Source organism: Gavialis gangeticus, unplaced genomic scaffold, assembly GCF_001723915.1.
Source record: "Gavialis gangeticus isolate Ggan-Ray unplaced genomic scaffold, GavGan_comp1, whole genome shotgun sequence".
In the NCBI taxonomy this organism is placed as follows: Eukaryota; Metazoa; Chordata; order Crocodylia; family Gavialidae; genus Gavialis; species Gavialis gangeticus.
In genome coordinates this window covers 17,360,265-17,371,168 of record NW_017729026.1, presented here as the reverse complement: position 1 = coordinate 17,371,168, position 10,904 = coordinate 17,360,265, and the positions used below count along the sequence as shown (strand labels likewise).

At 37.4% G+C, this 10,904-nt stretch overlaps 2 protein-coding genes across 3 annotated transcripts in view; one reads left to right on the top strand and one right to left on the bottom strand.

The window, feature by feature from the left end:
• The window catches only part of ASF1A (anti-silencing function 1A histone chaperone), a 12,961-nt gene extending 3,611 nt beyond the window's left edge, over positions 1-9,350 (top strand). The window contains exons 2-4 of the mRNA XM_019520043.1: positions 1,102-1,217; positions 5,939-6,115; positions 8,549-9,350. Coding sequence (XP_019375588.1) covers positions 1,102-1,217; positions 5,939-6,115; positions 8,549-8,761 — 506 coding nt within the window. The 3' untranslated portion in view covers positions 8,762-9,350. The remainder of the gene's footprint in view (positions 1-1,101; positions 1,218-5,938; positions 6,116-8,548) is intronic.
• MCM9 (minichromosome maintenance 9 homologous recombination repair factor) overlaps positions 1-10,904 on the bottom strand; it is an 89,313-nt gene that overhangs the window by 40,478 nt on the left and 37,931 nt on the right. The window lies entirely within an intron of this gene.

Below are 10,904 nucleotides of genomic sequence, written 5' to 3'. Positions count from 1 at the left end.
CTTTTTTTTTTTTTTTTTTTTTTTTTGTCCCTTGCTGTTGATCAGCAGGGACATGCTGTATAATTCAATAGCAAATTTTGCAGAAAATAAACTTTTAGAAATCTAAATGCTAAATCTAAATTATATGATAATTATACTTTTATATACAATATTAATTGTAACATAATTTATTATTATATGTGGCATTCTACAAAATTTTGTAAGTTCTAATTAATGCTAACCCTAATAGAAAAGTTTTCACTTCACTTCACTGAACGTTAAACTCTTATATATATAATCTCATCTAATGGTTGTAATCTCATCTCACTAGGCAGGTTGCGTCCCAATACCTAAAGTCTCCAATGAGGCTACAACCATGTAATCAACCTATGCTAACTGTATATATTTCCCTATTTAACATGTTATTCTGTGCCTGTGAGGCCACTAGCATGTATAGTGTTTGCACTTTAGATATTCTATTAAATTAATAAGCTAGTTTCAGCAAAATTTTGGGGACCAGAGATGGATTCCTATTTGGGAGTGGGCTGCTGCTCAGGGTGTGATACATCCATGTACACCAGCACATTTCACTACTCTGGCTGTCCTTCTCCCTGGTTTGGGGTCAAGTAGCCAGGGTTTGGAGAGAGGTCTCAGCTCAGTTAAATGAACGATGCCCAGGTCTCCATCTAAACATTTAAAAACTAATGTGAATATAGGGATATGTGGGGAGTTCTCCCAATCCTGGTTGCTAGATAAGGATGGTGGGATGGAACCTTAGGACTGGGTAAAGCATAGGTGATATAGGTCCAAAAATGATACTGCCCAGCACCTTTGAGAGAGGGTGGTGTATGCATACCTTTTTGACCAGTTGGAAGCTTTTCCTTACTTAGGTTTCAGATGGAACTCCTGATAGACTGGCCATATAGCTTAGGAGGCCTAACTAAAATTACAATTATACCAGTACATCTCCTTGCATAGAAAAACTATTTGTTCGCCAACAGTTTTGGAGGCAATTTTAGGGTAAATAAAAGTAAGCAGGAATTGAGGGTTTTTACCTGGTACCATGGAGAAACAGTTACATTTGTGCAAATTGTGCCTTTTTTTTGTTTTTGTCTTCACTAGATTTGGAGTGGAAAATAATTTATGTGGGCTCGGCTGAAAGTGAAGAGTACGATCAGGTTTTAGATTCTGTTTTAGTTGGACCTGTTCCTGCTGGAAGACACATGTTTGTATTTCAGGTAAGTTCACTGTTTTAAGTAGTTCTAAAGTAACTGTTAACTTGGAGTTTAAAGTTGACACAATCAGACAAGCGTTTAATAGTACCATTCACCATACAAAATCAATACGTGTTATCAGCACATTGGATCTAATATTCCTGATTTCTAAGGCCTTGTTTGCACTAGCCTTTCCCACCCTTTCTTTTGGTACTGTTCATTTTTGGCATTAGTAGTTAAGAGTATGAGGCTGTCATGCCCCCTGGCATTTTAAAAACTGTTGTCTTGACGTGCTCAGAACAGTTATGACATTGGTTATAAACACTAATTTAGTTGGCCTGTGTTAGTGCTACCAATACTGTACAACTAGTAGACCTGTGGAGGTGCCTAGTTAGAATAAAAAGTTAGTGCAGGCCAGTGGTTCTTGAACTTTTTGGACTCTAGGCACCCCTCTGAAAATGTTAGCTCTGTTTAATTTTCACCTTTTTTGACAAAAGAAAAACTAACAGAGCAATTCTTCTATTGCAAAGAAATCAAAAAGACCAGAGCAAATCAGAATATTTTTAAGCCTATGAATTCCTGTTCGAAAACTCTGGGTTTATCCTGTGAATAGTGTTTGTACACTTAATAGTGGTACCATTGCATGGCACCCTACAGCACCCTAGAAAGTAAGATCTTGGGGCACCCCAGGGTCCCATGGTACGCTAGCTGAGAGTCACTAACATAGGCATACTATCTGGGTGATGAACTCACTGACTTCCTAGTAAAGCTTAAGGAGAGCAGCCATCTGTTTGCAGGAAAATACTACATCATAACAGTGGGATACCAGTGTCATGGTGTAATAGTGCAATGTAGTTTCACAAATGGTGATCCAGGTTTAGATCATAAGTAGGGACCTACCTAACTTGTGGGGGCTGCCCCCTGATTTCACAGACAACATGGGCCTGGACAGGCATTTTGTGGGTGGTGTGTGGCAGGTCCCCCACCCCCATGCCTCCAATTGGCTGAGGGGGCCCAGTAGCCCCCTGCCTCTCACTGCTGAGTGGTAGAGGGGTGGGGCCACATGACAGGCAGCCAGTCAATGGTGAGGAGTGGCAGCCATCTTGCTGGCAGCCCCCTCCCCCTAGTGAGTTGACAAAAAAAAAACCAAAAACCCCAACTTATTGAACACTACATCAACTCCCCATTTTGTGGAATCTGACATCGCAAATTTGGTAAGTCCCTAATCATAAGCATTTAGGGGGGAGAGATCGAAATAATGATTCTCCCACTAATTTTGTGATGTTTAATAATCCTGAGAGCAACCAGCTGCTAAATCTCCAAGTGTTACAATCAAGGTAGTGCCTGAAGGGAAAGTAGGGAGAGGATGGCACAGAGTTGGCTTAACATATTAGTCTGGTTTCCACCTGAAGTCATTAATAGGAAGAAAATAAGGCAGTTTCATCTTACTTTTTTTTCTGTATCTTAAAACGGTGACTTAGTTTAGTGTTACCTCTGCTTACGCTAGGCTAGTCTCTTGTCTTATAAGCCAGGAGTAAAATGCTTTGACAGAGGTCTGTGGTCAAAACTGAAATTAGCCTATTCCTGAGGACTTATATTTATTTCCATGTTTTGCTGTGATTTTTTTTTGTCTGTTTTTGTTTTTTAATAGCTCAGTTCCACTGGATTTCATGCATGTGACCAGATGAAATAAGTGAAGATATAAATGAGCTTCTATTTTACTGACAATTTAAATACAATTTAAAAGTGATATTAGGATGTATGTAGAAAATGTCAAAAACTTGTCATGAATAAGTGCATAACTCCCAGTTATTTGACTATTTCAGGGTTTCTCTGAAATTTTGGATAAAGGAAAACCTTATTAGGCAAGCTAAAGGCACAGTTATAAGAGCAGCATTGCTAGCCACTTACACACATTCTTCTAAGCAATTACTTTTCATTAAGTTTCTATACTGGGTCTAACTTTTGTGCTATCAACATTTCATTCTTTTTCTATTATGGATTATTGTTTACTCTGTTAATTGACAAAAAAAAATCTGTGGCTAGTCCTTGGAAGGAGGTTACAGTGTGGCACACTACTGAAAGATCAGCTAACATTTTACACTTAATTTAAAAGTATGCACTAGTCTGGGTGAAGTTACTGAGGCTCGCTTTTAAACTTTTTTTTTTTTAAATTATCACTGTTGCTAGGAGTTGTCAAGACTACAAGCAAAGGGCGATGGTGCCCTTAAAAAGCATATTTTGGACAGCTGATTCAGGTAAACCCTGATTACTCAAACTTCAGGTTACCATACATTCAGATATGTATGAAGGAATCATTTGTTAAATTCTAGTTGTGAATCTCACAGCCAGACTAGTCTGCATGTGTGTCAGTCCCTTTTGCTTGTGTACTGGGATAGGTTCCAATTATAACATATTTTAATACAGGCTTTCTTATAATACAGTGAATTTCTTTCTTCTATTTATGGAAATACCTAAGCTTGAAGTCCATTGAACTGAAGTTATGCTTTTGATGGGTCTCATCTATATCTGAATAGGAACGAAGTATACAAAAAGTCATATCAGTGTTAGAAGAAGCAGTACTATCTCTTTCCTGAAGTCACTAGCTGAAATAATGCTAATATTAAGGTGTAGCTTGTTCAGAACTTTGTTTTTACATCTTAACAGTTATGATCATAAGTGATCTTGTGGCACACTTTTGCACAAAGACAGCCCTCAAAAGACTAGCCTTTGGTAGCTCTGGAAAATGAGGAGGGAAGTGAGCTAGCAGGTTTGTTTAAATTCAAGTGTCAGTGCATTTTTTAAAACATTATTTTGTACCTAGACCAATACAGTGGTACTAAAAACTGGTTATTTGGTTGTGGTCAATGCTAGGGGGCAAGCAACTGACCATAATTGTTAACAAATTTGAAATACCATTAGCCTAACCATACAGGGTACTAAATTGGTTTTAAAGTGTGTTAACTAATGCTAACACACGCTAGCTAATTGTTGCTCAGTTAACCAAATCATGTTTTATCAAGACAACAGTCCTTCCTAAGGTAGGAAAATTAAGTTTTTGCCACCTTATTCCTTCTACAGCTTCAGTTGGATAAGGCATTAGTTCTCACTTTCTATATCAGTCAGCTAATTAGAGATGTTTAGGAATCCTCTATGCCTCCCTCCCCCAAAGAGGGGCTGCATTTCATGGACAAGTAAAGCAATTCTTGAATGTATATTTACACACAGGACCAACTTTTCCATTGGCATAATGCCCTTGTAGTAAATGGAGTTAAATTAGCATTTTGGGGGGCAGGATTCTTAAGAATACTTTGTTATAAAAGCTGCCGCATAGAAGGCCTTGTTTAAGCAGGCCCCTGCATAACTGCTATGATTGGTTTGAAGCAGAGTAAGGGCTGTCTGTGGTCTGAGAGAGAGTACATACTCCTGCTGGTATGGGCTGCTTCTATCCCTGCCACTTATGAGGAGTTGCTTAAGAGAGAGAGAGAGAACCCTGCCAGATTGTGCTGCCTCCCACAACATGAAAAGAAAATCAGAAGTTTTGGTTTCAGGACAGAGACAAATTAATTTTGCAGACCTACAGGAAGTCTGCAATGAGTAGAGGGATGGTAGAGTTAGGTTTGCTTGAGACTGCCATATGATAAAAGCCACAAGACTTTTGGAACAGATTGACAAGTCTGTCTTGTAAATCTAACATGTGCTAAAGCTTCCCTTTAATGGAAAAATGGATGACATAGCCAATAAAGCAAGAGTAGCATGCAGCTAACTTACTGAGGATGTTAAGATTGCACCCTCATTAAAACACCAGCTGAATTCTATATAGCCTCCAGGAAGCCTGTTGTGCATGTAGAAGGGTGAGAAACAATTGTATTTGTTGTACTTGAACCTGTAAGATTTTTGCAGTGGTTAAGGCTTGAACTTAGCAGGCATAAAGTCTTAGAATGTATGTTTAGAAGTGGATACCCAGGCACAAGGCAGCCTGTTTTTCTTCCTGAGCAAGAAAAAATGCCTGAGGAACCAGCCCTGTATCCTACAAAACCTTCAGATAGCATCACTTTTCCCTGTGTGGCTATTTGGGGGATATAAGGTCTTTTGAAAGCTTGTTTAAAAAATCTTGAACTTCCAGTGATAGCTAACTAGATAGATGGTGCTCTGTGTCATAGATTTATTTAAGGTTGGTTGGTCTTACCAGAGTTTTAAGTTTGGCTTCCCCACTTCTAGTTAAAGTTTAAGCTCCTGTGTGAAACTTTCTGTTTAATAATATATGACTTTGTATGATTGGGGGCATTTATGTAGGGGCAGTCCAAAATTTTACTTTCCATTCAGATCTGTAGGGAATAAGGAGAATCATCACTGCAGGCAATCAAGGACCTATACATAAGACCCTATGACTGACTTATGAAGTCAGTCAGTATGTGTGTGGGTTTTTTCTACATAGGAATTGATGGACATTCTATGAGATGCAGTGGAAATGCTGCCTAACCTCATATTATAAAATTGGGGACGGAGTTCCTGTTATCTCTAGAGAGTAATGCCCTCAGCCCAGGCTTGGAGTCACAGAGAAAGTGATGTATATGTGCTTACTGTGTACCACCTCTTTATGCATGAAACAGTTTAAAAATCTGTAAATAGCCTAATCAACATGATCTGTCTCTCCAGATCTCCTTGATAGACAGACAGGCATTTGGCATAAAGTTGTGATAAGATTGGGTTATTTATTATAACCTTCTCCTTTTACATTTTAGGCTGATGCTCCTAATCCAGGACTTATTCCAGATGCAGATGCAGTAGGTGTAACAGTTGTGTTAATCACATGCACCTACCGAGGTCAAGAATTTATTCGAGTTGGCTATTACGTAAACAATGAATATACTGAAACAGAATTGAGAGAGAATCCTCCAGTAAAGCCAGACTTTTCTAAGGTAAGAAATGTTTTGTTCTAGTTGCATATTGGAAGCATGTTTAGTGAAAAAGGCTTTCATTCTTTTTTAAAAAATCCTAAACAGTCCATATGAATCCTCTACATCAAATCAAACTAAAAGAAGACTTAGCCACATGCCACTCTAAATTTGCTTGCTTATAATTTTGAAGGGGAATTGGAATGCAGTCAGTCTCCCACTAGGTTAAATCCTTCCCAGATCATTAATGATTAGAATTTATTACTGTCTTAGACCACTTGGGTGAAATGAATTGTTAGCCTGACTTCGCCTCCTAATGGACAAATGTCCACATCACAGGTATCAGTAATATTCATGTTATCAGAAAGAAGGGAGGCTAATTTTGAATAGGGATTAAGATTGCTGACCTACTGCAGAGGTGGTCCTTCCAAAATTGCCCCTCAACATGCTTCAGTTCTGTGTAGGCTTTCCACTGTTAGCACTCTGTTCACAGAGCAGGTATCTATGCTTTTTCAGGACTGTCAAGGTAGCACCTTTTCTACGTATTAAATTTAGCCTTCTCCACCCATCTTTTATAACTGTAGAAGCACAGTTCCTGCATGACAAAAATGACTTGTGACTAACAGAAGGAGAAGATTATTAGGCCTGTGCGAAACAACACCATTTTGTTTCGACAGGACAGTGTTTCATTTAGAGTTTTCCAACCGCTGTTCCGTTTTGTTTCGTTGAAACTTTCACTGTTTTGACATTTTGCCCATAGGCTATAATGGGGAACCACAAAACTGCCTATAACTTTTGTCATTTCTTGCCTGATTTGGATGAAACTTGCAGGGATGATAGCCCCTTCTGAGGCCTTGAAGTCTGCCAGTTCTCAAGGAGATAGGTGCTGGGGTTTCTGGGAAACTGCACCTCAGGCTGCTGACAAGGAAAACTTGTGAAATGGGAGACAGAAAACGGGCCAGCTCAAACAATGCCCCTTTTTGTTTTGTTTTTATCTCCCCCCCCCAGAGCACTGGCATTGGAAGGGACCTCAGGGAAGGATGACAATCACTGGCCAGCTATACGTAGTCAATATGAGAGCAGTCCTCCCCGCTTCTTCTCCTTACTTTGTTTCTCTGCAGGCAAGGCTAGCTTGCTTCTTCTCCTTACTTTGTTTCTCTGCAGGCAAGGCTAGCTTGAGTTTCAAAACTCAAAAAATTTTGAAACTTTGAAACAAAACAAAGGGCAGTCAAAACGTTTCAAATTTCACTGTTTCGTGCTCGAAACAGCGTTGAAACAAAACAGCCGCTGATATTTTGCACAGCCCTAAAGATTATGTAGCTTGACTTAAAACAAGTTGAAATAATAAACCAATATTTGAAAAGAAAGATAAGTAAAAATAAAACCCTGTTTGATGTTAAATTAGGTCTGGACCAGCATTACAATGACCTGTAAAAATATATAGAACATTACCGTGAGGTAAAGAATAGGTCAATACTTGCAGAATACTCTGCTACAGTCCCATAGAAATCAATGGGACTTCATGTAGGAAGAATGGTTAAGAGAACTGTATAAGAATCGACACTGGAAAGCTACCTGCTGGTGAAGGGTAATGAGATAAAATTGTTTTCCTATTTATATGTGAATGACAAGATGATGACAAAGTGTGAAGAATGAGTCAGAATAATGTAGTACAATGACCAGTACAGAGAGGAGCCATACATTTTCCCCCAAATATCCCTGGGTATACCTAAAATATAAATGAGGGTTCACTAAAAGGCCAAGACTAAGATTTTTTTCAAAAGTGACTAGTGGTTTCTGTTTGCCCAGCCTGAGAGACTACTTTTCAGAGGGCAAAGGATGAGCACTGTCTGATAATCAGGCCAGTTTAAGGTGCCTGATCCAAAATCTATTAACTTCTTGGGAATCTCGAACTGGGTTATGTGGGGTAAGCTCTGGAGCTTTGGCTTCCAAAAATCTAGATGTTTTCACTTGAACTCAAATTTTAAACTCCTACTCTTCTTTATGCTAGATTTAATGTTGCTATTGTGAAATCTGTGGAAATGACAGGGGGCTAGATATTTTAATTTGTTTTAATACTTGAACCTCGCAAGTCAAGACAACTGTAATCATGACACACATTTTACACTTAGGCTGGGGGTGTTCAGAAGGAAATATACCTCTCCCTAATAAAAATACCACGTGTAGTCTGCAAGATAAGGTTTACATTGTCTTCTGAAATAAACAGATATTTGGCCCCTGAGATATGATACCAAAGTAGATGGATCAGTGGCTCATTACTGGGTTATAAATCCTTGTGCCTGATTTTTCATATTCAGCACCTGTGGATTGAAGTTCAAGAGCAGTAATTTTAACTGATTAATTTCTTTCCTCTTCTGAATGTACAAGACCATTTTGCAAACTTTAGTTTGATATATATATAAACACACAAAATTAACTTTTTCCTCCTTCCTGCAGCTTCAAAGGAATATTTTGGCATCTAATCCCAGGGTCACAAGATTCCACATTAACTGGGAGGACAACACTGAAAAACTGGAAGATGCAGAAAGCAGTAACCAAAATCTACAGTCACTTCTTTCTACAGATGCATTGCCCTCAGCATCAAAGGGGTGGTCAACATCAGAAAACTCATTAAATGTCATGTTAGAATCTCATATGGACTGCATGTGACCTAACTACCATTGTTTTGGTACTGTACATGAGTTAAGCTGTAAAAACAACCGGAACTATTTCCCTCAAATTCTATAAGTACATAGTCGAGAAACAATGTGAAGAATTTGTTTTAAAACGTTCTGTAGAAAGTTTATAAGAAAAACAACAGTATTTGAGCAAATTGTGGAATATAAATACAACTATTTTTAAGTATTTTTTTTCTCTAATGTGTTACATTATTGCTCTAAACAGTATCTGATTAATGCATATGTATTTTTCTTCCTTTGTAAATACAATTAAAACCTGAAGACAAAGTTAAAAATAGGCAAAAATGAAATGGTGACAACTTGTCCTTATCCGTAATATCAAGATTCCCAAATATTTCACTGCCCTTTAATGACAAGTAGGAACAAAACTGTCATAAAATTAAATGTAAGGGAAAAAGTGATCTCTACAAAATTATCCTGAAATGTCCTCTTATTGTGAAAGCAGACAGCACTGTATAATTTTAGGTACAAGCTGCGTTTTTCTTTTCAAGATGCATGCTTGTTACTTAAAGTATGCAATTTGAGATCTACCATCTGCTATCTGGGATTTTAGTACTTTTTTTTTTTTTTTTTAATGTTCTGCTGCTGCTATTTAGTCAAGTCGTACAGTCTTAAGAACAATATTTCACTTGGAGTAGGTGGGTGCAGCAGAGAACTCTGAACTATGCAGCTAGCTTACACAATTGGTTGGAAAGTTTCACGCAATTAAGTCAATACTTGCGCTTCAATAGGAAGAGCAAATTCTTACATTTAAAAAAAAAGTGCTCCATACAGGATTATCACGTACCATCACTTTTCTTAAGACTATTCACACGGTATGTTTAGCTAGCAACAAGGGGATAAAATGCTTTATCATCTTATAGCTTCATAAAAAAAAGACTGTTTTGATATACATTGTTGTTATTTTTGTATTGAGGTAGTACTTGTTGGTACATATTTCAAATTCTGGTTCAGTTGTGCAAGACACTACACACAAAAAACACAATACCAGTTTTAGAGAATGTACTAGAAAACATTACCTGACAGCATCTTAGAGAGAGGACCAGGCAGTAACTTATAAAATGTGTCAAATCTGTACAACAATAATATATAGGTGTTCTCTAAAATCCTCCTCAGCCTTATTATATCAGTCAAGGTAAAAGTATAAAAAGAGAATATACACTTACAATTGATATGATGTTTGTAATCATCCTTTTAACAATGTAGGTCACTGTGGGCTTATAACCATAGACACTGACTTGTTTAGGTTTTAAATCCTCACAGAAAGATAAAATCTATGATAAGTAGCAGTATGGCTTTGAATACAAACTGGGCCTTTTCTCTCATCTTCCTGCCTTTAATAAAAATGCAGGTGCTCTAAATAGTAAGAGTGTTTCTAATGGCTTCTGTGAGATTGTTTTAATTTTTAAATGCATATGATTTTTTTAATAAAATTTTTTACTTAAAGCCAGAAAGGGTATAATCTGACTGAACTAATCCAAGTTTACATGAATAGTTCCTTACTTTGTATTTAAGAATACTCAGAGCCAGAAACTCATACCTATTTTGAAGGTTAACACAAATTTCATAGACATTATTAAAATAACTAATGCAATTATTGCTACCTAGAATGAGTACCCAGAACCAGCAATACTTAATCTTCTAATTTTTAACTTGCATGTACATGAATTTTTCCAAATGTGTATTTATGCACACAAATTTGTCTTATTCTGCCATGTTATTTGACTTTCTTTTACACTAACTGTACAAGAACTAGTGCCAAAATGAAATTCTCAGTTTTCAGTCACTTTCCTATTCTTTATAAACAAAAGATCTGGTCTTGTAAATGGAAGCATGCAAGTAACTGTAGTTATGTGTTTATGGGTCGGTAGACTAATTAAGTTTGATTTGGTTTAATACTAGGGTAATAAGGTTCCCAGTCCTTGTACCACTGAAGTAAGATGCAACCAGAAGCTATCTACTATTAGTTCAAAGACTTCTTAAAAGAGATGAAAAGGAACTAAATAGAGCCATTATACCTACAAGATAGTGGCAGCTGAGCTAGTTTCACACAGTTAATCAACAAATCATCTCACTACATAAGCTAGATACTGAATACAAGAAATTAGTGCTCC